General features: G+C 55.5%; 7 protein-coding genes across 7 annotated transcripts; 4 read left to right on the plus strand and 3 right to left on the minus strand.

Moving 5' to 3' along the window:
• Positions 1-265: 265 nt before the first annotated feature.
• On the plus strand, positions 266-586 carry ACO1O0_008633 (uncharacterized protein; the record flags this gene model as incomplete). Its single annotated transcript, XM_083197997.1, has 1 exon — positions 266-586. One exon carries the CDS (start codon positions 266-268, stop codon positions 584-586), a length of 321 nt encoding a protein of 106 aa, XP_083045732.1.
• A 1,219-nt stretch (positions 587-1,805) lies between these two features.
• Positions 1,806-4,140, minus strand: ACO1O0_008634 (transcription factor domain-containing protein; the record flags this gene model as incomplete). The annotated part of the gene is made up of 4 exons (XM_083197998.1): positions 1,806-3,044; positions 3,108-3,581; positions 3,639-3,950; positions 4,018-4,140. 4 exons carry the CDS (start codon positions 4,138-4,140, stop codon positions 1,806-1,808), a joined length of 2,148 nt encoding a protein of 715 aa, XP_083045733.1.
• Positions 4,141-6,490: 2,350 nt separating this feature from the next.
• On the minus strand, positions 6,491-7,895 carry tit1 (tRNA dimethylallyltransferase; the record flags this gene model as incomplete). The annotated part of the gene is made up of 2 exons (XM_083197999.1): positions 6,491-7,768; positions 7,821-7,895. The coding sequence occupies 2 exons, from the start codon at positions 7,893-7,895 to the stop codon at positions 6,491-6,493; spliced, it is 1,353 nt and encodes a 450-aa protein (XP_083045734.1).
• Positions 7,896-8,498: 603 nt separating this feature from the next.
• SEC61 (translocon subunit SEC61) lies at positions 8,499-10,094 on the plus strand (the record flags this gene model as incomplete). The annotated part of the gene is made up of 3 exons (XM_083198000.1): positions 8,499-8,508; positions 8,622-9,966; positions 10,019-10,094. 3 exons carry the CDS (start codon positions 8,499-8,501, stop codon positions 10,092-10,094), a joined length of 1,431 nt encoding a protein of 476 aa, XP_083045735.1.
• Positions 10,095-11,636: 1,542 nt separating this feature from the next.
• On the plus strand, positions 11,637-12,101 carry ACO1O0_008637 (uncharacterized protein; the record flags this gene model as incomplete). The annotated part of the gene is made up of 2 exons (XM_083198001.1): positions 11,637-11,642; positions 11,766-12,101. 2 exons carry the CDS (start codon positions 11,637-11,639, stop codon positions 12,099-12,101), a joined length of 342 nt encoding a protein of 113 aa, XP_083045736.1.
• A 2,405-nt stretch (positions 12,102-14,506) lies between these two features.
• YBT1 (uncharacterized protein) lies at positions 14,507-19,602 on the plus strand (the record flags this gene model as incomplete). Its single annotated transcript, XM_083198002.1, has 2 exons — positions 14,507-14,574; positions 14,652-19,602. The coding sequence occupies 2 exons, from the start codon at positions 14,507-14,509 to the stop codon at positions 19,600-19,602; spliced, it is 5,019 nt and encodes a 1,672-aa protein (XP_083045737.1).
• Positions 19,603-19,827: 225 nt separating this feature from the next.
• On the minus strand, positions 19,828-21,003 carry ACO1O0_008639 (ADP-ribosylglycohydrolase family protein; the record flags this gene model as incomplete). The annotated part of the gene is made up of 1 exon (XM_083198003.1): positions 19,828-21,003. The coding sequence occupies one exon, from the start codon at positions 21,001-21,003 to the stop codon at positions 19,828-19,830; it is 1,176 nt and encodes a 391-aa protein (XP_083045738.1).
• Between the last annotated feature and the right edge of the window lie 149 nt (positions 21,004-21,152).

Below are 21,152 nucleotides of genomic sequence, written 5' to 3' on the forward strand. Positions count from 1 at the left end.
AAAGACCAGTCCGAGGATACTGCTCCTACCATGTTCCTATGCATTTCACACAACCAGAACAGTCTCATCTGTTCTAAGAATTACTTCTATGCAATTCTCCCTTAAATTCAGTACGAATTTTGCTATATCGTCCGCCTGAATGCCCCCCAGAAACTCTTTTTTCCTACCCATCTCATCGAGACTGCCTACCTAAACTCCCTAGACCACCATCACTACCGTCCACCAAGAAAGGTACGTCCCCTCACGACGCAGCCCATCTAAGACCATGAGCCCGCAGTGTCCTCTCGCACCCCGCCTGCCTCCCCAGGGCATCAGCCGTTTCACCGAGGAATTCGAAGTGGCAAGTGAACCGAAGAGTGTTAACACGGATGACATGGATGGCATGGTTTCCATCGATCTCGGACCCCCCTCGTATTGGGAGACCCAGCTCAAGCAGAACGAGAAAACGCGCGCTGAGAAGGAGGAGAGCAAGCGGAAGCAGTGCCGCAGGGCCAGGAAGCAGCAGATCATCATTCTCATTATCGCCGCGGCCTTCATAGGAGGCATGGTGCCCTTGGTGGTCCTGGCCTTCAAGAAGAACCAATGAGCGGTCTTGAGTTGCATCTTTCAGTCGCATTAAAACGAGAGCGACTTGCGAGGCGCATGGCGTTTTTTTTACCATATCGCAGTGGTATTCATAATAGAGCATGCTTAACTGATCCGGTCTATCTGTGAATATCCCCCATGACCCTACCGCGGTAATCATAAGGCAGCAGATACTTATGTGATATATTTTAACCGCCCACCCTACCCGTGAGTTTTCAGTCACAGTCGCCATGAACTGTATTAAAGAACAACATGTGTGTGCCATGTACCGTCGTCACCAAGCCCGAGTGTTCTCTCAGAACACTCATCTTTGCCAGGTCACCCCATTCGCTCACGTTCTATAGAATGCAAAAACCATGACTACCTTCCTCCTGTCTCCCCCCCCCCCCCCCCCTCTCTCTCTCTCTCTCTCTCTCTCTCAAATTAAGCCTATCACGTCACACACACACACACACATAGAACCAAGCAATGATATTCAAACCGACAAGAACAACTTGACCAGCTTCTACGTCGGTATCACTACCGGGCTCTGTATTCCTCGCCATCTTGCCCTGTCTTGCATTTCAGTACTGTACCCACCACCGTGAGCGTTATCGCCACCTTGAGAGGGGCGAGTCCAACAATAGAGGGGGTTTAGCCTGCGCACCGGGGCTACTCTGGTTGGTCAAACTGGGGCTTTATGGACAAGAACCAGGAGACCGCTTAGGGGTGAAAAATACGGAATGTTCGAGTAGGAATCTTTTATCTGTGGCGAGTGTAGTATGTCAGAGAGTCGACCATTGGAAGGCTACAGTATGAAAACATCACAATAACCTACTAGTGGATTACGATTAATGATTCCCAAATTAACACCAGATGTACCAACTCATGTGAAAGTAGTTGTGATTCGTTTGATATTGTACAGAGGTCTTTGGGGGAGATTTTTGTCCGCCGCTTGTAAATACAGTTACAGCCAAGATGGGAGGGTGGTAGATGTAAGAAGGGGAGAGAAAACGCAGAAAACCAGCCCCTTTTTCTATCGTCACATCCAAAACACCAGCCAAGCCAGCCAGTAGTCGCTGCCTCGTTCCGCTTCGCTTCATCTCAAGTGATCCATGTGTTGTAATGCCGAAAATAAAACTCCAATGCCGTCGGAAGCTGGGAGGCCCAATGCGCCCAGTCCATTGCGCCGATACATATTCCATTGCCCGCCGTTCTTTCTCCGCTCGATTGTCCCCCGTCTACATGTCGCCCATGTTTCCCATGTTCCCTAGACTGAAGCCACCTAGAAAGGCGGCTGACATCTGATTGTTGTTGCCGATAGTACTATTGTTGGACCCCATATCACCCCACATGTCCCAGTTGAGTGATGATACGTCCATGTAGCCTCCGAGAAAGTCATCCAAATCGTTGCTCGTCTGCCGGGACTGTGTTGCTGACGACGGAGTGGTGGAGGGTGCTCTGGACGAACGCGAGTCGTTGGAGGGGACACTGTCGCGAAGCCTGGTGATAAAGGCTGGCGTCTCCAGAGGGCGCCCTTGCCGGATAAAGGCCTGCTCACGTACCTTCCATGCCTTGAGAGTGAATTGCGCCTGAGACGCATACGGCTTCTGCGACACGTCGAACAGTTCGGGGTGCCACTTGTAAGCCTTCTCCACGGCGGTCCAGCCCCGGTCAGGCAGGGAGCCCGTCGGGCGTTTGCACAATTGGCCGGTGAGGACACCCAAGATGTCGACTTGGAAGTGAAGTCTCAGATACCAGATAAAGCCGTGGCCGCCTATTCGATCGTAGGCATTCATGGAGTACTCGACGTTCGTGAGCACAATCTTGAAAAGATGGTCTTTGGGCCCAAAGATCTCGGTCCCCCACTCAGGCTGCTCCTTCATGGGGATGAGCATATCTTGCAGCCTCTGCGAGATCATGGGCCGGATGGAAAGTGCAGCGTTGTGAACCCCGCCCGCCGAGGGGTCAAGATACTTCCGCTCAATCTCTGCTATATCCAGGTCCAGTTCTCGAGAGATGGCTCGGTATTTCTCCAGCATCGCCCGGTTTTTAGTTGCGGAGTCCGTAGACCCGGCATCCTGGCCAAGCACGGCAGCCTCAAAGCCCACCCTCGTGCTTTCGGAAAGCATAAATTGAGTAAGGCGACTGTTAATAAGGATAAAAGCCATTTCGGTCGGGCCTTCTCGCGAAAGAACAGGCTCCATGGAGTCGGGGAACAGGTCGGCGTCGTTGAGATTCTGCGGCTGCTTGGTGTCGAAGATATCCTGGGCAAAGTTGTGGTTCAAGCCAGAAACAACGGCCAGCTTGGTATCCTGCATTAGGATCTGCCACCAGATCCGGCGACGCATCTCGGTCTCAAAAGGTGACAGCTTGAGAAGTTCTCCATCGCGATGATAACCCATCTTTTGGGCGATACGCATAATAGTCCCGCTGAGGACCCAGGCAGCGTGTCGATCGTAGCGACCTTGGAGAGAAAACTATAAGAGAAACAGGGTTAGCATGGAGGAGATAAGCCCCATGGAGAGGTTGAGGAGCATTACCAAGAAGAGAAGTAAGGCCTGGATGGTGGCCATGTCATAGTTGCGGAGGAAGCCGGAACGGAGCAGAGCGGATCTGGTCGCCGAAGTATACCTCTGCAGGGCCTTGTCACGGGCCATACCTAGCAACTGACGACACTCGTCATCGCTTAAGGATATGGTGGCCATGAGATAAATGGAGAAGAGAAGTGCCTGGTACTTGGTGGGAACGCTGCTGGGGTCTGTCGTGGCCTCGATCACGTACGGCTGGAGGGAAGGAACATGAATGATCTTGGTTAGGGGATTGACCCGGTCCAAGAATATCTGCCATAACTTGAAGGCTTGGACAGGAGCTGGGTGATGTTCTTCGACAGAAGCGGGGGACCCATCTCGAGGAACGAGCAGCTCAGCATTGTTATCAGGGGTAAGGCCCTCCGTACCAAGAGCACTAGACTCTTCTGGGTCTTCGGTGTCAACGATTTGCCTCATGGCTTGAAGCTGCGATCCATAAAGTTAGATGCCAGCTAGTGTCAAATTCGTCGACGGGGCACATACCTCATCGTAGAAGCTCGTCCACAGCTGGCTGTCAATGAAGCGGGCGCCACCCTCCTGTTGGATCATCTTACCAGCCGGGGGCTTCTCGAACGACTCAGTCGCCGTTGATGGCGATGGTACAACCTGGGAGTGAGAAGACACAGGGGACTGCCGCCGGGAGTCGACGTCCATATGAGCTACCGGGGGAGAAGAACCGCCGGCATACTGCTTGAGGAGAGCCTCGCAACGGGCTAGGCGCTCCTGGAGATCCTGGTTCGGCCTACGGCGTTTACGCGCCGGAGCTGGTGTGCTGGGTGTGCAAGTGACATTGGCCTGGGTCAATGAGACAGAATGTGAGATGAGGGCCAAGAAGGGGGAATGCGCCTAGGGATAGACTGACCTTGAGGCAGTTGGAGCAGGGTGTATTCCGGTCGCACTTGATCTTGCGATGCTGGCAGAGGACACAGGCAAGGACCCTGGGCTGTCTTTGCGCGGCCAGAGGCGCACCCACATTGGCCGACATGGCTCCGCGCAATCTGGGACCACAAGTCGTCGTCCGAAAGAGATCACATGCGGTCTTCCACGAGGGGTATGTGGTGGCTTATGCCAGAGCCAGGCGTAGATGGTTGGTGAAGTGGGACCCCACAAGGTGGCTAAGCGATGTGCTACAATGTCGATATAACTAGATAGACGGCCTCAAGGTTGGATGTGGCCAGCGGTGGGCAGAGGCGACAGGAGGCACGTGAGCTGGTGCGAGGTTTGATGTGGTGTATGAGATGAGTGAGGGTAAGGATGAGAGCGAGGTGAGTGGAGGGTTGCCTTTCCACGTTTCCACTGGGCGCGCACTGGGCAGTGGACTGGACTGGCGGGCAGTCTAAAGGTACCTCCTACCTACCTAGCGACGGCTTGGGAAGAGGAAAGTGGGACCCGCTCAACGGGCTTCGAACTCTTAGCCCAGAGGCACGAAATTCACGGATTCCACAAAGTCCGCCAATTCCCCGCCTCCAAGTCCTTTAAATATTTACTCCGTAGGAATTAGGCCACCAGATCAGAGGACGGTTTCCAGGCCTGATGCTAGCCGTATTGAGGCAGTGGTGTCAGTCGAAGGGAGCAGGCACTCGAGTTAAGAGTTACTGCCTAGTCGCAATGTTGGGCGGTGATGCCACGCAAGCGAGCAGCCTGTCGAAAAAAAAGAATCTTTACCCGAAAGGGAAGCAAATCCCCGTTGCAAATTGCAATGGGAGGCTTAGACGTGGCGCGGACACATGTAACAACCAAGTATCGTTTGGAGGGTGGCCTGGCCAGGCGGATGACTGTGCTCAAGTGCGCGGCTGAAACGGTCGACTGGGAACGCCCAGGCCGCAAAACAAGCTACGCGTATCTCGTAGAAGTTATACTTCGTACGGGGAACGAGGACACGCTTGGTCGTAATGGATGCGACATCCGACGCGGACTTCAGGTGAAGGGGTTGGAGGTGGCCTTACTCGTAGTATTCGTACATGCCTTCCTACTATGTATACGATACGAACACCAACTTACGTCGTACTCACCCAATACTAGGCGAGCGCGCTATCATGTGAAAGGCCGATCTCCAAGAGACACAGGTGTGCAGGAAAGCCACACCCGACGAATAATGAGTCAAGTCCCGCCGGGCGGCCCTTTCCGGCAGCATGCATGTACCTACCGAGCAGGTTGTGTTGATTTTGCAATGTGCAGAGTCGGCGTGGGGTTTGCCGAATTCCGCCGCTTCTCAGAACACTGGCGGAGATGACGACATTTTTGTAAAGTCCGCACCGGGAACCCATCTCTCACTCTCCGTCACTGCAATCACTGGAGTCACTGCATCAGGATCCTGCACATGGCCATGGGACCATGCACATGGCTGAGCGGAATACTACCGCCCAGAAGGGACAGCAAGGTACACGTGGATGACCTGGATATCGGGAAGATTAGGGGCCAGCCAACTTCCAAGAAGCCAGCGGAACAAGAACAAAGGACATGGTTAGTGCTGACCTCAACTAGGTAGTAGCTAGGGTTTGTCTTCGGGATCGCGTCGTGGATTACTATTCGCATGACCCTGTGACTCTCTTGATTTACTATGGTTGGGATTCATCCCATGTCTCATCTTATCCGTCTGACCTGTCATGAACCTGGTGGTGGTATTGGCTGACGGCTCTCGCTAAGATAAAATCGACATCCCCATTTGGATTTGTTTGGACCTCTATATCCCTCTGGTAGGTGCTTACCTACCCTGTAGGCCAGTTAGGTCGTCCAATTCTTGAAATGCTACTACATAGTATCCACATATGTTATTCGTTATAATTGGTTTGGATAATCACGAAGCATGAGCCTTTCAAATCTGATCTGTTGAAATAGCAATATTTTTATTATTGTCAGATGGAGGCGGGTTGTTTCGCCCGCACGTGCAGATGTTCTCCTTAGAGACATCCTGCACCTGTCACTTGTCTGTGTTGCCATGCGCAATTCTAGGCGCAATTGCTCCACAACTCCGTTAGGATGACACCAACGGTAAGTTAGCCGTCTTCACTTAATTGTATCCTCTAGTACAGCTCTATCTCCGCCTCATCGGCAGCCTGTTGCTCGGCGGGGCGACTGGCAGGTTCTCGACGCTACGGCTACTGCACTGTCCTGCGGTTGTGGCTCTTGTATCGGCCTTGACACCGGGCTTCTAGAAGATGGAGAAGTTAGCATCAGTGCTAGAAACTGGAATTTCAAGGGTCGCATGGGAAGTCCAGTAAAAGGCCAAATGTACTTCATGTCGGACATGGACTACGCGCCCTAGCACAGATTGCCCTAGGTCGGATTTCTGGAATAAACCAAAATTTCGAATATCTTGGCTTGTGTTACTAGTTCTAGTTGAATATGGAAGATATTTCGGGCTCAGACGCTTCACCCTCCGACGTAGATGTTTTAGTGGTGTCCTCTGTAGGCACAAGTGCCAGCCTCTTCTTCTTCTTCCATTTGGCCTTGTGCATCCTCGATCGCAGGTGCACCGCCCACTGCTCCTCCGTCGTCGCCGTGATGCCGCAGACGTCACATGACTTGTCGCACAGCGTCCGCTCCGGGCGCTCGCGCTTTGCGTCGCTGAGTGTCTCGCGCGCCAGGTCTGATAGCTCCGCCGGATGCACGCGGGGCCCCCCCTTGAGAAACTGGCCCGTCAACCGTGCGGCTGGCTCGACCGCCGTCTCCTGGAAGCGCGATACGTCGGTGCTATCCAGAACGTAGAGGCTATCCAAGGCCTCAGGACCCTCCTCGCTCAAGCGCGGGATCTTCTTCTTGTGTATCCATCCAATCTGGTACTTGGCGTACTGTCGGGTTCCCGCCTTCATGTCCTCTAAGCAGGTTGACTTGATCTGCTCCAGCTCAGCTCCGTCTTTGCCTTCTTCCTGGGCTAGAAGGTACGGCGCGAGCTGCTTGTACCCGATAGACTGCCAGATGCCTCGCGTCAGGTCCACAGTACGCCCTGCAGCCTCCTCCGCACGTTTGAAGTCGAGAAGCTGGCGCACCTCTGCCAGGAGCCCCGCCTCGAGCATCTTGTCCACGCGGGCATCGAGTCTGGCCTTCAGCACCTCTCTTTCGGAGTGAACCCAGAGTAATAGGTTCTCCCAGGGGGATTCCCGTGCACCCGCCGCCCTGCGCTCCTTTTGCTCGGCGTAAATATCGGATGCGCGTCTCCCCGTGCGGAGGTAGATCTCGAGTGACTTCATGATTTTGCGCCGGTCATTAGGGTGCCAGTGCAGAGCCATGGCTGGGTCAACCTTCTTCAGTTCTTCCAGAAGCACCTCGGTAGGCTCCTCCAGTACGGGTAGCGGCTCGTTGTTCGGGTACCGCTCGGTGAGGATGACGTCGGAATGGAGTAGCGCATCGACGTAGTAGTTCGTGCCGCCGACGACAATGGGAAGATTGCCCCGGCCTCGAATTTCGCCAATGACCCTCGTGGCTTCGCGGAGGAAATGTCCAACGTCCCAGGGCTCCTCTCGCAGGGACACATGTCCGAGGAGGTGGTGGGGGATGCCGCACTGCTCGGAGACGCTGACCTTGTTGGTCATGATGGGGAGGCCTGTGTACATTTGCATGGCGTCGGAATTGATGATTTCACCGCGAAAGCGCTTGGCAAGCTCGACGGCTAGCTGCATCCCGTCAGTCGATGCCTTCTCATACCTGCAGCACCATAGCTCTCACCTCGGACTTGCCTGTTCCCGTCGAGCCGAGAATGACCAGCAGTGGTTCAGCCGGCACTTTGGTTGGAGCCGCCATTGTCGAAACATTGCGCCGCGCAGCGAGAGGTGGCCACAGGCGGCGGAGCATGTGCGGATGAAAATCAGCCTCCCATAGTGCGTAACTTGTCGTTCGTCACGGCAGCGCTTGGTAAAGCAGATTTTGAATGCCGATCCAGGGTCTCCAAATATTTCCCCACACTTTCCGCAACCAGAGGCTTTGTGACCGGGAGTGCACGGGAAAATTACCGCCGGTTGAATGGAGTGCGTGTTGGCTGTAACGGTGGCTGGAGCCTGGTGCAAATGGAAGCCGTTGGAAGGCTCAGGGTCCTGGTCTCGTCCCCCAGAGGGCCAGCACTGGCTGCACTGCAAATGCTGCTCCAGTTCCAGACCCCCTGGGGGTCACGTGCAAGCTCCACCAAATTTTGGACACATCTGCGTTTTGGGGCCCATCAGCTGTTGAAGCCAGATCGCCAACCTTCGCTGCTGCCCAGCTCCTCTCCTTTAATTGCTCTCCATCCTCCCTCCCCATCGCCACATTGCCTGGGCTCATCAAAGCTCGGCCTCCCCCCTTCTTCCCTTCTCTCCTTGGGTGAAGTGACCGGATTCTTCTTTGTCTTGCTTACCCCCAACAGCCGCCACCATGAGTTCCCGTAAGTCCCCCTTGTGCCGCAGCTGCACCGCATCATCGCGCGCCGTGGATAGCTTCGCATGCGCGCCATTGAGCCCTGGGGATAGTTTACTGACGCGCCTGTCGCCTCTACAGTCCGATTCCTTGACCTGGTCAAGCCCTTCGTGCCGTTCCTCCCTGAGGTTCAGCAGCCGGAGACCAGGATCAATTTCCAGCAGAAGCTTATGTGGACGGCCCTTACCCTCCTCATCTTCCTCGTCATGAGCCAGATGCCGCTCTACGGCATTGTCTCCTCCGACAACTCGGATCCCCTATACTGGCTGCGAATGGTCATTGCGAGTAACAGGGGCACGCTGATGGAGCTGGGTATCACTCCCATCATCTCGTCCGGTATGGTCTTCCAGCTCCTTGCTGGCACCCACATGATCGACGTCAACCTCGACCTCAAGTCGGACCGTGAGCTCTACCAGACTGCTCAGAAGCTCTTTGCCTTCATCCTCTCCGCCGGTACCGCCACCGTCTACGTCTTCACTGGTCTTTACGGCCCCCCCTCCGACCTTGGTGCTGGTATCGTCTTCCTGCTCATTCTCCAGCTCGTCGTCGCCGGCATGATTGTCATTCTGCTCGACGAGCTCCTCCAGAAGGGCTATGGTCTCGGCAGCGGTATCTCTCTCTTCATTGCCACCAACATCTGCGAGTCTATCGTCTGGAAGGCTTTCTCGCCCACCACCATCAACACCGGTCGTGGCCCCGAGTTTGAGGGTGCCGTCATTGCCCTCTTCCACCTACTCATGACCTGGCCCAACAAGCAGCGCGCTCTCCAGGAGGCTTTCTACAGACAGAACCTGCCCAACATCATGAACCTCCTCGCCACCGTCCTCGTCTTCGCCGCTGTTATCTACCTCCAGGGCTTCCGTGTCGAGATCCCCGTCAAGTCGTCCCGCCAGCGTGGTGCCCGCGGCTCGTACCCCGTCCGCCTGTTCTACACCTCCAACATGCCCATCATGCTGCAGTCGGCTCTGTCCTCCAACATTTTTCTGATCAGCCAGATGATGTACTCGCGCTTCTCTGACAACCTCCTCGTCCGTCTCTTCGGTGTCTGGGAGGCCAAGGAGGGCTCCTCGCAGCTCCACGCCATCTCGGGTCTCGTCTACTACATGTCTCCTCCCCTCAACTTCAAGGAGGCCCTCCTTGACCCTATTCACACTGCCGCCTATATTGTCTACATGCTCGGCGCCTGCGCTCTCTTCTCCAAGACATGGATCGAGGTCTCCGGCTCCAGCCCCCGCGACGTTGCTAAGCAGCTCAAGGACCAGGGTCTCGTCATGGCCGGTCACCGTGAGCAGAGCATGTACAAGGAACTCAAGCGCGTCATTCCCACTGCCGCCGCCTTTGGTGGTGCCTGCATTGGCGCTCTCTCGGTCGCCAGCGATCTGATGGGTGCCCTCGGCTCCGGCACTGGTACTCTCCTCGCTGTCACGTAAGTGTTTTCTGCTCTAGCTATATAAAAGGCTCCAGCTAACCATCACTAGCATCATTTATGGCTACTTTGAGATTGCCGCTAAGGAAGGAGATCTGTCCGGGATGAAGGGCATGATCATGGGCTAACAGCGAAGCCCTTGGGGGAAGTTTTCAACCCCTGGAAGCTCATCGTTCGCATAATCATGCGGCTATGAAGCCGCCTTTGTAGCAACATATGGTTCCACATGGAAGCCCGTTGAGGAGTTTATTTTAATTTAAGAAAAAAATCACACTAGCGTCAAGGGATACAATATGGCTGGAGATGCTACATCATTCGGAGTCTGCTGGACATGGCAATGGGGCGGCGACGGAGACGGTTTGCTAGTCAATCTGATTAGGTTTCATCAAGGATAACAGGAGTCCAATGCCTGCTGCTGGTGGAAACACCAGGCAGGGTGTAAAAGTTATGCTGCGCATCGGTACTCAAGGAATGAGAGAAGCTATCCTGTCAGGTGCCATGATATGATGCGACATGAAAGGCGGTAATAGAAGATGTATGATCTCTGTGTTCCTCTTGCCACGGCCACGAGACTGCTGCTTGATGAGCTCGGCCCGTGTTTTGCCAAGAACGACTTGGTCTTTAGAACGTAGTCTAGAAAGCATCATCTCGGCCATATTCTGCACCTCGAGCCCTGATCACGATCCTAACGGGCGGCTAGTTACATAGTAGTAGCAACGGCACACGGTAGATCGCGATTTAGCGCTTGCGCTAAGATCATGACTTACACCACCCTGAGCAAAGAAATTTAAGAAATGCAGTGAAAGTTATTGGTTTAGTTCTACGTTTACCTATCGTTGGCTACACGGCGAGCCGCATGCTGGTATAATAACCATACTACTTTTGACGAATCACACCCAACGACTGTATCGTCTTCCGGATTTCGGCAGGCTTGGACTTGTTCCCGTCTTCCGGACTTCGGATCCATGTGCCGTAATGTTCACACTGCGACTATACGGGGTGCCCTGCCCTCGCTTCTATTCTGGTCATCCAAGGCACATCCGGTGATCTGTTGAATCGTCACCTGTGCCTTTTGTTGTTTGTCACGAGATAAATGGGGTGTTGTGTTGCTATATAAACCGTCCGAGTTGTTTGTTGTCAGATGGTATCTAGATGAGACACAACGCGCGCATTTCACATTCCTCGCTAGGTCTCAGGATATTAACAATTTAGTTTCACATAGCCATCGCAAAAATACAATATCGATACGACATATAGACAATGGGTGGAGACGGCGGTTTTTGTACCTTCTCAGGTTCATCTACAACCAACTCTTTGTCCATCTGCCCGTCCCCACGGCATCATTCGAGGGGCAGCCAGTCATTATCACGGGTTCCAACGTCGGACTCGGTCTCGAAGCTGCGAGACATGTAGTCCGGCTCGGGGCTTCCAAGCTCATCTTGGCATGCCACTCTACGGTAAAAGGCGAGGCCGCACAGCGTGACATTGAAGAATCGACCGGGTGCGCACCCGGCACCATCGTGGTGTGAAACCTCGACATCAGCAGCTATGATAGTGTCAAGGCCTTTGCTGCCCGTGCGGCGAGCCAGCTAGACAGAGCTGACGTGCTCCTCACCAATGCCGGCGTGTCCATGTTTGAGTGGGAACGAGCCGGGGAGGACGCGACCAACATGACGGTTAATGTCGTCCCAATCATTCTCCTGGCCTAAACTCAGTGATACGGCTGCACGCTTCAACACCCGGCTAGTCATTACCTTTGTGTGTCGAGCTCGGTGCATGAAACTGTCGACTTCCCCGAGGCGGATATTCCTGGGGGCAAATTCAACTGCCTCGACGACGAGTCCAAGGCCAACATGGAGGAGCGCTACCCAACCAGCAAGCTAGTGCTCAACTTTATTGTGCGCGAGATGGCAGCACGCCGACCTGTGGACTCGCATCCTGTCATCATCAACTACATCAACCTGGGGCTATGCAACAGCGAGTTGTTTAGGCACGCGGGGGTAGCACTCGTCATCATCAGAACACTGCTTTTACGGACGACGGAGCAGGGCGCGCGTGACTTGGTAGCCGGGGCATGTGGCGGGCCAGAGACGCACGGCCAGTATGGATATGTGCGTGGTGGTGGAGCCAGGTAGCTTGGTCACGAGGCCAGGAGCGGAGAGGAGGCAGAGGAGGCTCTGGGGCGAGCTTATTGCCAAGTTGGACAAAATCGAGCTTGGAATCGACGCGAATCTGTGAACGGGGACCTGGTTGGGAGGAGAGCCTTGTTGGTTGTAACTGGGTGACGGGCTTGCATGGAGCGGGTGGACGTGTATGGTGTTCTTTGAATTGACCAATTATAATGAGAACCGAAATCGCCCAACCCTTGACCGTGGGAAGTGATGTGACAGGTGTGAGCCAGTCAAATATTTTGGGGATGCCAGTGTTACGCAACATGGGGTGGTGCGGAGTACGAGTATGTATAAGCTGAGTAATACCTACATCTTGAACTGCGATGCTCAGGTCCTTTTCACTGGAAGTTGCTTTGGAATAAAACCATTGGATGTCGTATTAGTCGTATCCCGCCAATTATCCCTATTACCTCCAATAGTTGTCAAGAGGATATTCGAACTTGGTCCCCATGAGAAATATTTGGGATCTTATCTGTTCATGACTCTATTACCGACGGTTGGAGCCCATAGATGTCTAGAATCTCTCGTGCCACCCTCAACGGTGCTTCTTTTTGGATCCAACTGAGGGGCAACTGCCGTCGCTGATTGGAACCTACATAATACTAATAGGACATGGTCAAACGGAGGCGCACGGGAGGAGCTGCACATGCTGCAGGTGCGGGTTCAGGGTAGGGGTTGTTGAGTCACGGCCGAATAATTCTTTACATGTACCAGTAATACCACATGGCTGGTTTGGTCTCGACCTGCACAGTACTCGTATCAGTTAGTAATAAAAGTTATCGTGTGAGGGCAATCGCATCGGCCGGTCGACGGAGAGTGAGTCAACATTGTTATAAAGGGCGTCGTCCAAAGGGGGAAGGTCGTGATTGCGAGGGGCGACGATAATTGGATCCTCGTAAACCATCGTGTTTCTCAGCGAGACGGTCAGTCTGTCGTGAAGTGATGCCGCTTTGGGCGATAAAACGGATACGGATAGACCTTGACTGTTTTTCGTTGTGGAACGGCTGCTGGCGAAGTGGAAACGGTCGTGAATTAGGAACGAGCGGAGTCGGAGGGACTGACTTACAGACCGGCGGGGAAAGGGAGCTTGGCGTCCAAGGATGGTGCATTGCATCGCATCAGGGCGACTGTGGGCGTGGGCGGGTTCCCGTTCTTCTCGGGTCGCGAGGACAATCTCTGATTCTCTGCAGTGGAGAAAGAAGCTCACAACCTGGTCATCGTCAGTCATCTGGGGAGGTTGATGGAGGCTGGAGCGGATGGCGGTGTCGAGGTGTCCACACCGGGGGGCGCTAACAGGTTCTTTTGATGCAAGGCGGCAGCCCACGAGCACGGAATCACGAGCGAATGGTGGTAACGGCGTTTACGACTGTGGTACATAATGGATACCATGGGGAGCCTCCGGCTGGCAATGCTTCACCCCCGAGGCTTAGGTACTGCCCAGTAGTAGGTAGGTAAGTTGTAGTAATGCTCCAGGACGTGATGCAATTGCATCGCTGCTTCAGTCTCAAAGTCGGGGTCTTTGATAGCTGGTGACGGAGAAAAACAGTCAGCTGTCATAATCATCCGAAGCTGTTGCAACAGGAGAGCCCCGCGGCCTCCAGTGCCCCACCTTCCAATTGGCGCCAGCGCCTAACAAGGGCAGGCGCCGGGCGGGCGTCGGTGAACCTTGGACGTACTTGCTGCCTGCAGGCCCGGGCTGCGTCCTGCCACGCCGGTTGCTGCCCCGGGGCGTGACTGCCCTGTGCGCGTGCAAGGCATGCGCTGCATGCCTTGCACTTGCCTCCGGAACCTCCCCACCAGCTCCGCCAAGATTTGTGGACTTGTCTCAACGCGTCCAGCCCTTTTCTTAACTTTGGTCCCCGGTTTCCACCTCCATTCTCGTCTTTATCCTCAGAGTTCTTTCTTCTAGAAATACATAGTAGGAACTCAGTGTTACGGGAGGCCTTTTTTATTTATTTATTTATTGTTGGGGGTGTGAGGATTCGTTGCTCAACCTAATAGCAAAACGGTCGTTGCGTATCTTCAATTTGTTGGCGTATTACGGACCACACCCGTTCTAGGTTTTTCCCTCTAACTCATTTTCGCCCCTCCACCTACTACTACCGATTCGGCCACCGCGTTCGCCGCCGTCAACCCCCCCGAGTCCACCGCCGTCATAATAATAGGTGCTAGACAGACCGAGCCCTCGCCCGCGTCGACTTTTCCTCCCACCTCCATCTTCTACGTACAGTGGTGTCTCGACCACAGCTCTCCCCGCCAAATCACCCATCAACCTTCCAGCACGCTCTCTTCCGGGCGTGTTGTCTCACAGAGTCGAGGTGGCTTCCTATTCCGAGGCCTGACAGGCGCACGGCAAAGCTCCATTCACCATGGGCTTTGCACAGTGTTCGTGGCCAGTATGGCGCATCGATGACTTCACATTATGTTTCCAGCTGGAGTAAGTCCTTTTTTACCAAGCACACACAACCTGTATCTGGCGCACAATAGCGGCTAACCTCGCTTCTCGCTTTCTAGATATCTCAAGTTTCTCTTCCCTCTGATCGTCGTAGGTCTGTCTCTTGTCAACATTCTCTGGTTCAATGCCCGCGTCGCCTACCAGAATCGAAAGACCAAGTCTTACACCAAAATACCCACCGACGAACATGACACGCATGACCACACTGGCCTTCCTCCCGATGAGGAGGCCGAGGTTGAAGAGGAGGAAGCTCTCGAGGCCAACGGGGTCAACGGGGGCCGTCTCGCCCTCGCCAAAACGACGACCAAAGGATCCATCGTCCAAGTCGATACGCCTCACGCTCAGTATCTATCCCAGGTGGTGGAGGAGCTCGCTATTGTCGGCTTGATGGCTGTGAACTCCACTGCACTTGCTACCGGAGCGTACGAATCCTCCCGTGGATCAGTGGCGGCTACCGCCGGTCTCGTCACCTGGATCTATGCCCTTATCCTTACTACCCTGCGTCTCCTCCTTGGCAACACCAAGTGGCGCATTCCGCACCTATGGAATCATACAGCAATCATATATGGCTCCAACTGGCTTTTTGTCGTCTTCATCTTCCGCTCGGTCATCATCCACCCGAGCTCGAGACTCACTCAGATTCTCATCATTGTTGAGTTCGCGCTCGTGTCGCTGCTCTTTGGCATGGCGCTGTCCACTCGGCGAGGAAACAAGACTGTGGTTCTCGAGTGGGAGGATGGGATTGAACCCTCCCGCGAACCCCTTGCAAGTCTCTTCTCAGTTGCCACCTTTGGCTGGGTTGATGGTATCATTTGGAAGGGCTGGAAACAACCTATGGAGATCGAAGATGTGTGGAACTTGCTACCCAAGGACAAGGCCGCTGCTGTGCTGGCGGACTATCGACAGATGAAAAGAGCGACGTCCCTGGCGTGGCATATGCTTAAGTACTTCAAGGCCAGCCTCATCGCCCAGTGTGGTCTTGCTGCTATTGCCGGTGTCTTTGCTTTTGCCCCTACCCTTTTGCTTAAGGCCATTCTGCAGTACGTTGAGAAGCCAGATAACACACCTATCAATGTCCTCTGGTTGTACGTTATTTTGTTGCCCATTCTCGACGTTGTCCGCTCATGGGGCGATAACATAGCGCTGTGGATCGGTCGACGGATTTGCATCCGTGTACGCGCCATCATCATTGGCGAGATTTACGCCAAGGCACTCCGTCGCAAGGCCGCGGCCGGAAGGGACAAGGTGCTCCTCGAAGACAAACCCCCGCAGGCTAAGAACGACGAGGACGCCAAAGAAGGAGCCGGTAGCAGGCTCAAGCGTGCTCTTGGCCTCAAGAAGAAGGACGACAAGCCCACGAGTGACACCGAGTCCGCCAATGAGAGCGTCAAGGAACCCAACATTGGCGATGACGAGCAGGCGAACCTGGGGACCATCATCAACCTCATGTCTGTCGACAGCTTCAAGATCTCGGAAATCACTGCATACCTCCACTTCCTGTGCGCATCGGCCCCGACTATGCTCGTCGTCTCCATTATACTCTTGTGGCAGGTCATGGGCTACAGTGCCATTCCTGGAATCGTTGTTATGGTCTTCCTGCTTCCTGTCAATTACCTCATTGGCAAGGGCTTTAACGTAACCTCCAAGAACATTCTCGCAGCCACCGACAAGCGCATCAGTATTACCAATGAAGTGCTGCAGAACATCCGCATCATCAAGTATTTCTCGTGGGAAAAGCGTTTTGGCATGATCATTGACGAGAAGCGTCATGCCGAGCTGCGAGCCCTGCGCTCTCGGTTCCTGGTGTGGGCAGCGGCTGTGGCAATCTGGAATTTTGTTCCCGTCCTTATCACCTTCTTCTCCTTCTTGGTCTACACGGTTATTGAAAAGAAGCCCCTGTACCCATCTATTGCCTTCACGGCCATCTCCCTCTTCATGCTTCTCCGCATTCCCCTGGATCAGTTCGGCGACATGTTTGCCCATGTTCAGGAGGCCAAGGTCTCTATTGATCGTGTGGAGGAATTCTTGATGGAGGAGGAGACTGAAAAGTACACGCAGCTTGGCACGGACAATATTGACGAGAACGGTGTTAGGCACATTGGTTTCCGAGATGCCACGCTCATATGGGGTGGTAGGGATACCGTCGCAGAGGACGGCTCCCGGGCCTTCCGCTTGTTGGAGATGGATATTGACTTCCGAATTGGCAAACTCAACATCATTGCCGGACCGACAGGATCTGGAAAGACGTCGATGCTGATGGGTCTTTTGGGCGAGATGACCATGGTTGAAGGAAGAGTGTTCTGCCCTGGTGGACAGAGCCGAGAGGAGGCTAGGCCGGACCCTGAGACTGGGCTCACTAACACCATCGCATATGTGGCTCAAGCAGCCTGGTTAATCAACGCCAACATCCGGGACAATATTCTCTTTGCTGCGCCTTACGATGAGGAACGGTATAGGGACGTCATCGTTGCTTGCGCCCTCGAACGGGACCTGGAAATTCTAGACCATGGAGATGAGACTCTGGTCGGAGAGAAGGGTATCACTCTCTCCGGAGGCCAGAAGCAGCGCATTTCCCTTGCCCGTGCCCTCTATTCCAACTCGGCTCATCTGCTCATGGATGACTGCCTCAGCGCCGTCGACTCTCATACAGCCCAGTGGATCTTCACCAATTGTATCAAGGGACCTCTGATGGCGGGCCGCACCTGCATCCTCGTGACGCACAACCTGCAGCTTTGCGTCCCGTCATCTGACTTTATCGTGGTTCTTGACAACGGTCGTGTTGCTATCCAGGGCCCATCGGACAAGGTCATCGCTTCCGGAAAGCTTGGTGAGGAGATTCAAAAGACGAAGCCCGTCTCTACCGGTCCCTCGCGTGTCCCCTCTCGAGTACCCTCCAGCGTCGGCGATGACGAGACGATGGTCAATCAGAGTAGTGAGATTGATAGTGCGAACGGCAAGCAGAAGAACAAACCGAAGAAGAACGTGCCTCCCCAGCAGGACGCTATGGATGAGGGTAAGGTTACCGGGGCGGTCAAGTGGCCAGTCATGAAGCTCTATCTGTCGTCCATGGGATCTTGGTGGTTCTGGACCCTGGCCATGATCGTGTTCAACTCCCAGCAGCTGTCCGCTGTGGCTATCCAGGCTTGGGTCAGAGAGTGGGCCAACCAATATGTCGAGAAAGAGGTGGCGGGCAATTCGTGGCACCATGCACTTAGGGCTTCCGCATCTTCCAAACTTGCCAATATCGACTTCACGCAGAACGCCCCCTCGGACATCCAGGCGCCGCTCATGGTCAACCAGATCCGGAGCGTCAACGTCGGTTACTACCTGTCTGTGCTTGCGATTCTCGGCATCTTGAGCGCGGGTACAGCCCTTCTTCGAGACTTGTGGGTCTTCTTTGGCTCTCTCACGGCGTCTCGCCGCATCCATAACCTACTCATCCAGTCTGTTGCTCGAGCAAGGTTCAAGTTCTTCGATGTCACGCCTCTCGGACAGATCATGAACCGTTTCAGCAAGGATCTAGAGGCAGTCGATCAGGATATTGCGCCCACGGCAATTAGTGTCTTGTCTTGTGCACTCTCACTGCTGGTGACGGTGGTCCTGATCACCGTCATCACCCCTGGGTTCCTTATTGCCGCCTTTTTCATTGGTATACTGTTCTACTTGGTCGCAGCATTCTACCTCCGTGCGTCTCGTGACCTGAAGCGTCTGGAATCCGTCTACCGCAGTCCGCTCTTCCAGCAATTTGGTGAGACGCTGAGCGGCATGACCACAATCCGCGCCTACGGTGAGGAGCGACGCTTCATCCGAGACAACCTCAGCAAAATCAACAAGCAGAGCCGACCTTTCATCTACCTGTGGGCCTGCAACAGATGGTTGGCATTCCGTGCTGACGTTCTGGGTGACTTGGTAGCCTTCTCCGCCGGTGTCTTCATTATCCTGAGCCTGGGCAAGGTCGATGCGGGAGCGGCGGGTATGTCCCTGACGTACGCAATGAACTTCACCGAGAACCTGCTGTGGCTGGTGCGCAACTACGCCATCAACGAGCAAAATATGAACTCGATGGAGCGAATCAAGGAGTACCTGGACGTCGAGCAGGAGGCCGATGAGATTGTCGAGGACAACCGTCCGGCGCCGGGATGGCCGTCAAAGGGTGGGGTGGAGTTTATCGACTACTCGACGCGCTACCGTGCCGACCTGGATCCCGTTCTACGGAAGGTGTCTCTCAAAATCAACCCCAAGGAGAAGGTCGGCATTGTGGGACGAACAGGAGCGGGCAAGAGCTCGCTGACGTTGGCCATTTTCCGGGCTCTGGAGGCGGATTCCGGCAAGATTGTGATTGACGACGTGGATATCAGCAAGATTGGACTTCGAGACCTGCGGGAGAATATCACGATTGTGCCGCAGGACCCGACGCTGTTCCAGGGCACGATCCGGACCAACCTGGACCCCTTTGAGCAGTACACGGACGAGGAAGTGTTCGCTTCTCTTCGACGAGTGCAGCTGATTGGGTCCAACGAGCCATCGACCGGGCGGACGACGCCGAGGATAACAGGGTCTGAGAACTCGGCTGCACCGTCGCTTGCGATGAACAAGAATGTATTTTTGGATCTGTCGTCGCCGGTGAGTGAGGGCGGATCGAACCTGTCGCAGGGCCAGCGTCAGCTGCTGTGTTTGGCGAGGGCGATGCTCAAGAACCCGACGGTGCTGGTGATGGACGAGGCGACGGCGTCGATTGACTACGTGACGGATGCCAAGATCCAGGAGACGATCCGGGAGCTGACGGGGACGGTGATTACGATTGCGCACCGGCTGCAGACGATTGTGGACTACGACAAGGTGCTGGTGCTAGACAAGGGCGAGGTGATGGAGTACGCGCACCCGTGGGAGCTCATCAGCGACGAGGAGAGCCTGTTCAGGAGCATGTGCGAGATGAGCGGAGAGCTGGACGTGCTTCTCAAGGCGGCGAGGCAGAAGTGGGACGAGGGCCGGCTGGTGGATGATTCATAGTCGCCTCGGTGCCCAGCGCGATGGGTGGGAGACATGATGATGATGATGTCTGGTGGTGTGTGGGTATCTTTGGAAAGATGATTACTATTATAACTACAAGATGCACAGCTGGTTATATTGGAAGACGGTTGGAAAAATTCCCACACCATAGCATTGCATTTAATTTACACAAGAAGATGGTTTCACATTTTCGTCCTTTTCGTCCACGCCCCCCGGCCCATGAAACTATGACAAGCCCTGGGCTCTCAAGATGGCCTCGGCAACGTCACGGAATTCCTTTCCAAACTGTAATGCGTTCTTCCACTCAGCAGGGACAGCCTCCTCGCCGTCCCTCGCCCCCAGCAGGCCACCCGCAATGGCAGCATTGGTATCCGTGTCCTGGCCCACCCTCACCACATCGACGAGTACTTCCTCTAGACTCCGGTCATCCAGCACCGCCGCCACAGCCAGCGTCAGCGACTCGAGCACAAACCCGCCACACGACCCGGGGAAGTCCCGCGCACTGGGCCCCTTGTCAGCCACCTCGGCCAGGGAGATGGTCCTCCCCAGCTCGATCGCAGCGTGGACGGGACCCCCCGGACGGCCGCCCTCGAGAGACGCGGCCACAGCGCTCCCCGCACACACGGCGTCGCGAGCAGACGACCCGCGCACGACCAGCGACGACACCATGGCGTTGTAGGCCGCGCAGGCGACGGTGCACCGGTGGTCCCCGTGCGTGATGGCGCTGATGCGCCGGCTCTCGGCGACGAGCAGCTGCGGGTCCGGCTGGAAGAGCCCCGTGGGGAGGCAGCGCATCAGGCTGCCGTTGCCGGCGCTGCCGTTGCCGGCGCTGCCGTGGCCGTCGCTGCCGTTGCCGGCGCTGCCGTGGCCGTCGCTGCCGTTGCCGGCGCTGCCGTGGCCGTCGCTGCCGTTGCCGGCGCTGCCGTGGCCGTCGCTGCCGTTGCCGGCGCTGCCGTGGCCGTCGCTGCCGTTGCCGGCGCTGCCGTGGCCGTCGCCGGAGGTGGACGGGTCGTGGGAGGCGCGGAAGCGCGAGAGGCCGCGGGCGGTGGCGTTGCCGATGTCCACGGGGGCCGAGCCGGGGGTGCGGCCGGGCCAGTGGCCTTGGTACCAGGCGAGGCAGTGCTCTGCGGCGCGCAGGACGAGGTCGACAGGGTTCTGATCAAGGATGGAATCGCGGTAGGCGAGCAGGACGGCGCGGGTCAGGTCGGTGTCGTCGGTGGCGGCGCCGGGGGCCCAGCGGAAGACGCCGCCTCCGGTGAGGGCCCGGGGGAAGTCCGCGTTGCCGCCCGGGTGGCGCGAGCGGATCAGGGCGTGGGGCTTGAACTCGAGGGGAGCTCCAAGACAGTCACCAGCGTGCAGGGCCAGAAGGGCGCCGACGGTGCGGGAGGAGCGGGAGGGCATGTTAGTGGTAGCTGGTGGGTGTTGTATATCAGTCATGATGGGGATGCAGGTGCACTTTAATACGGGACTATGGGTGGCGGTTCAGCTGCCTGGGGCTGTGCTTTGGAGTCTGTCTGCCCCGTCCTCTGCCCCGTCCTCTGCCCCGTCCG

Source organism: Amphichorda felina (genome assembly GCF_050947745.1).
Source record: "Amphichorda felina strain 45539 chromosome Unknown scaffold_9, whole genome shotgun sequence".
Lineage (NCBI taxonomy): Eukaryota > Fungi > Ascomycota > Sordariomycetes > Hypocreales > Bionectriaceae > Amphichorda > Amphichorda felina.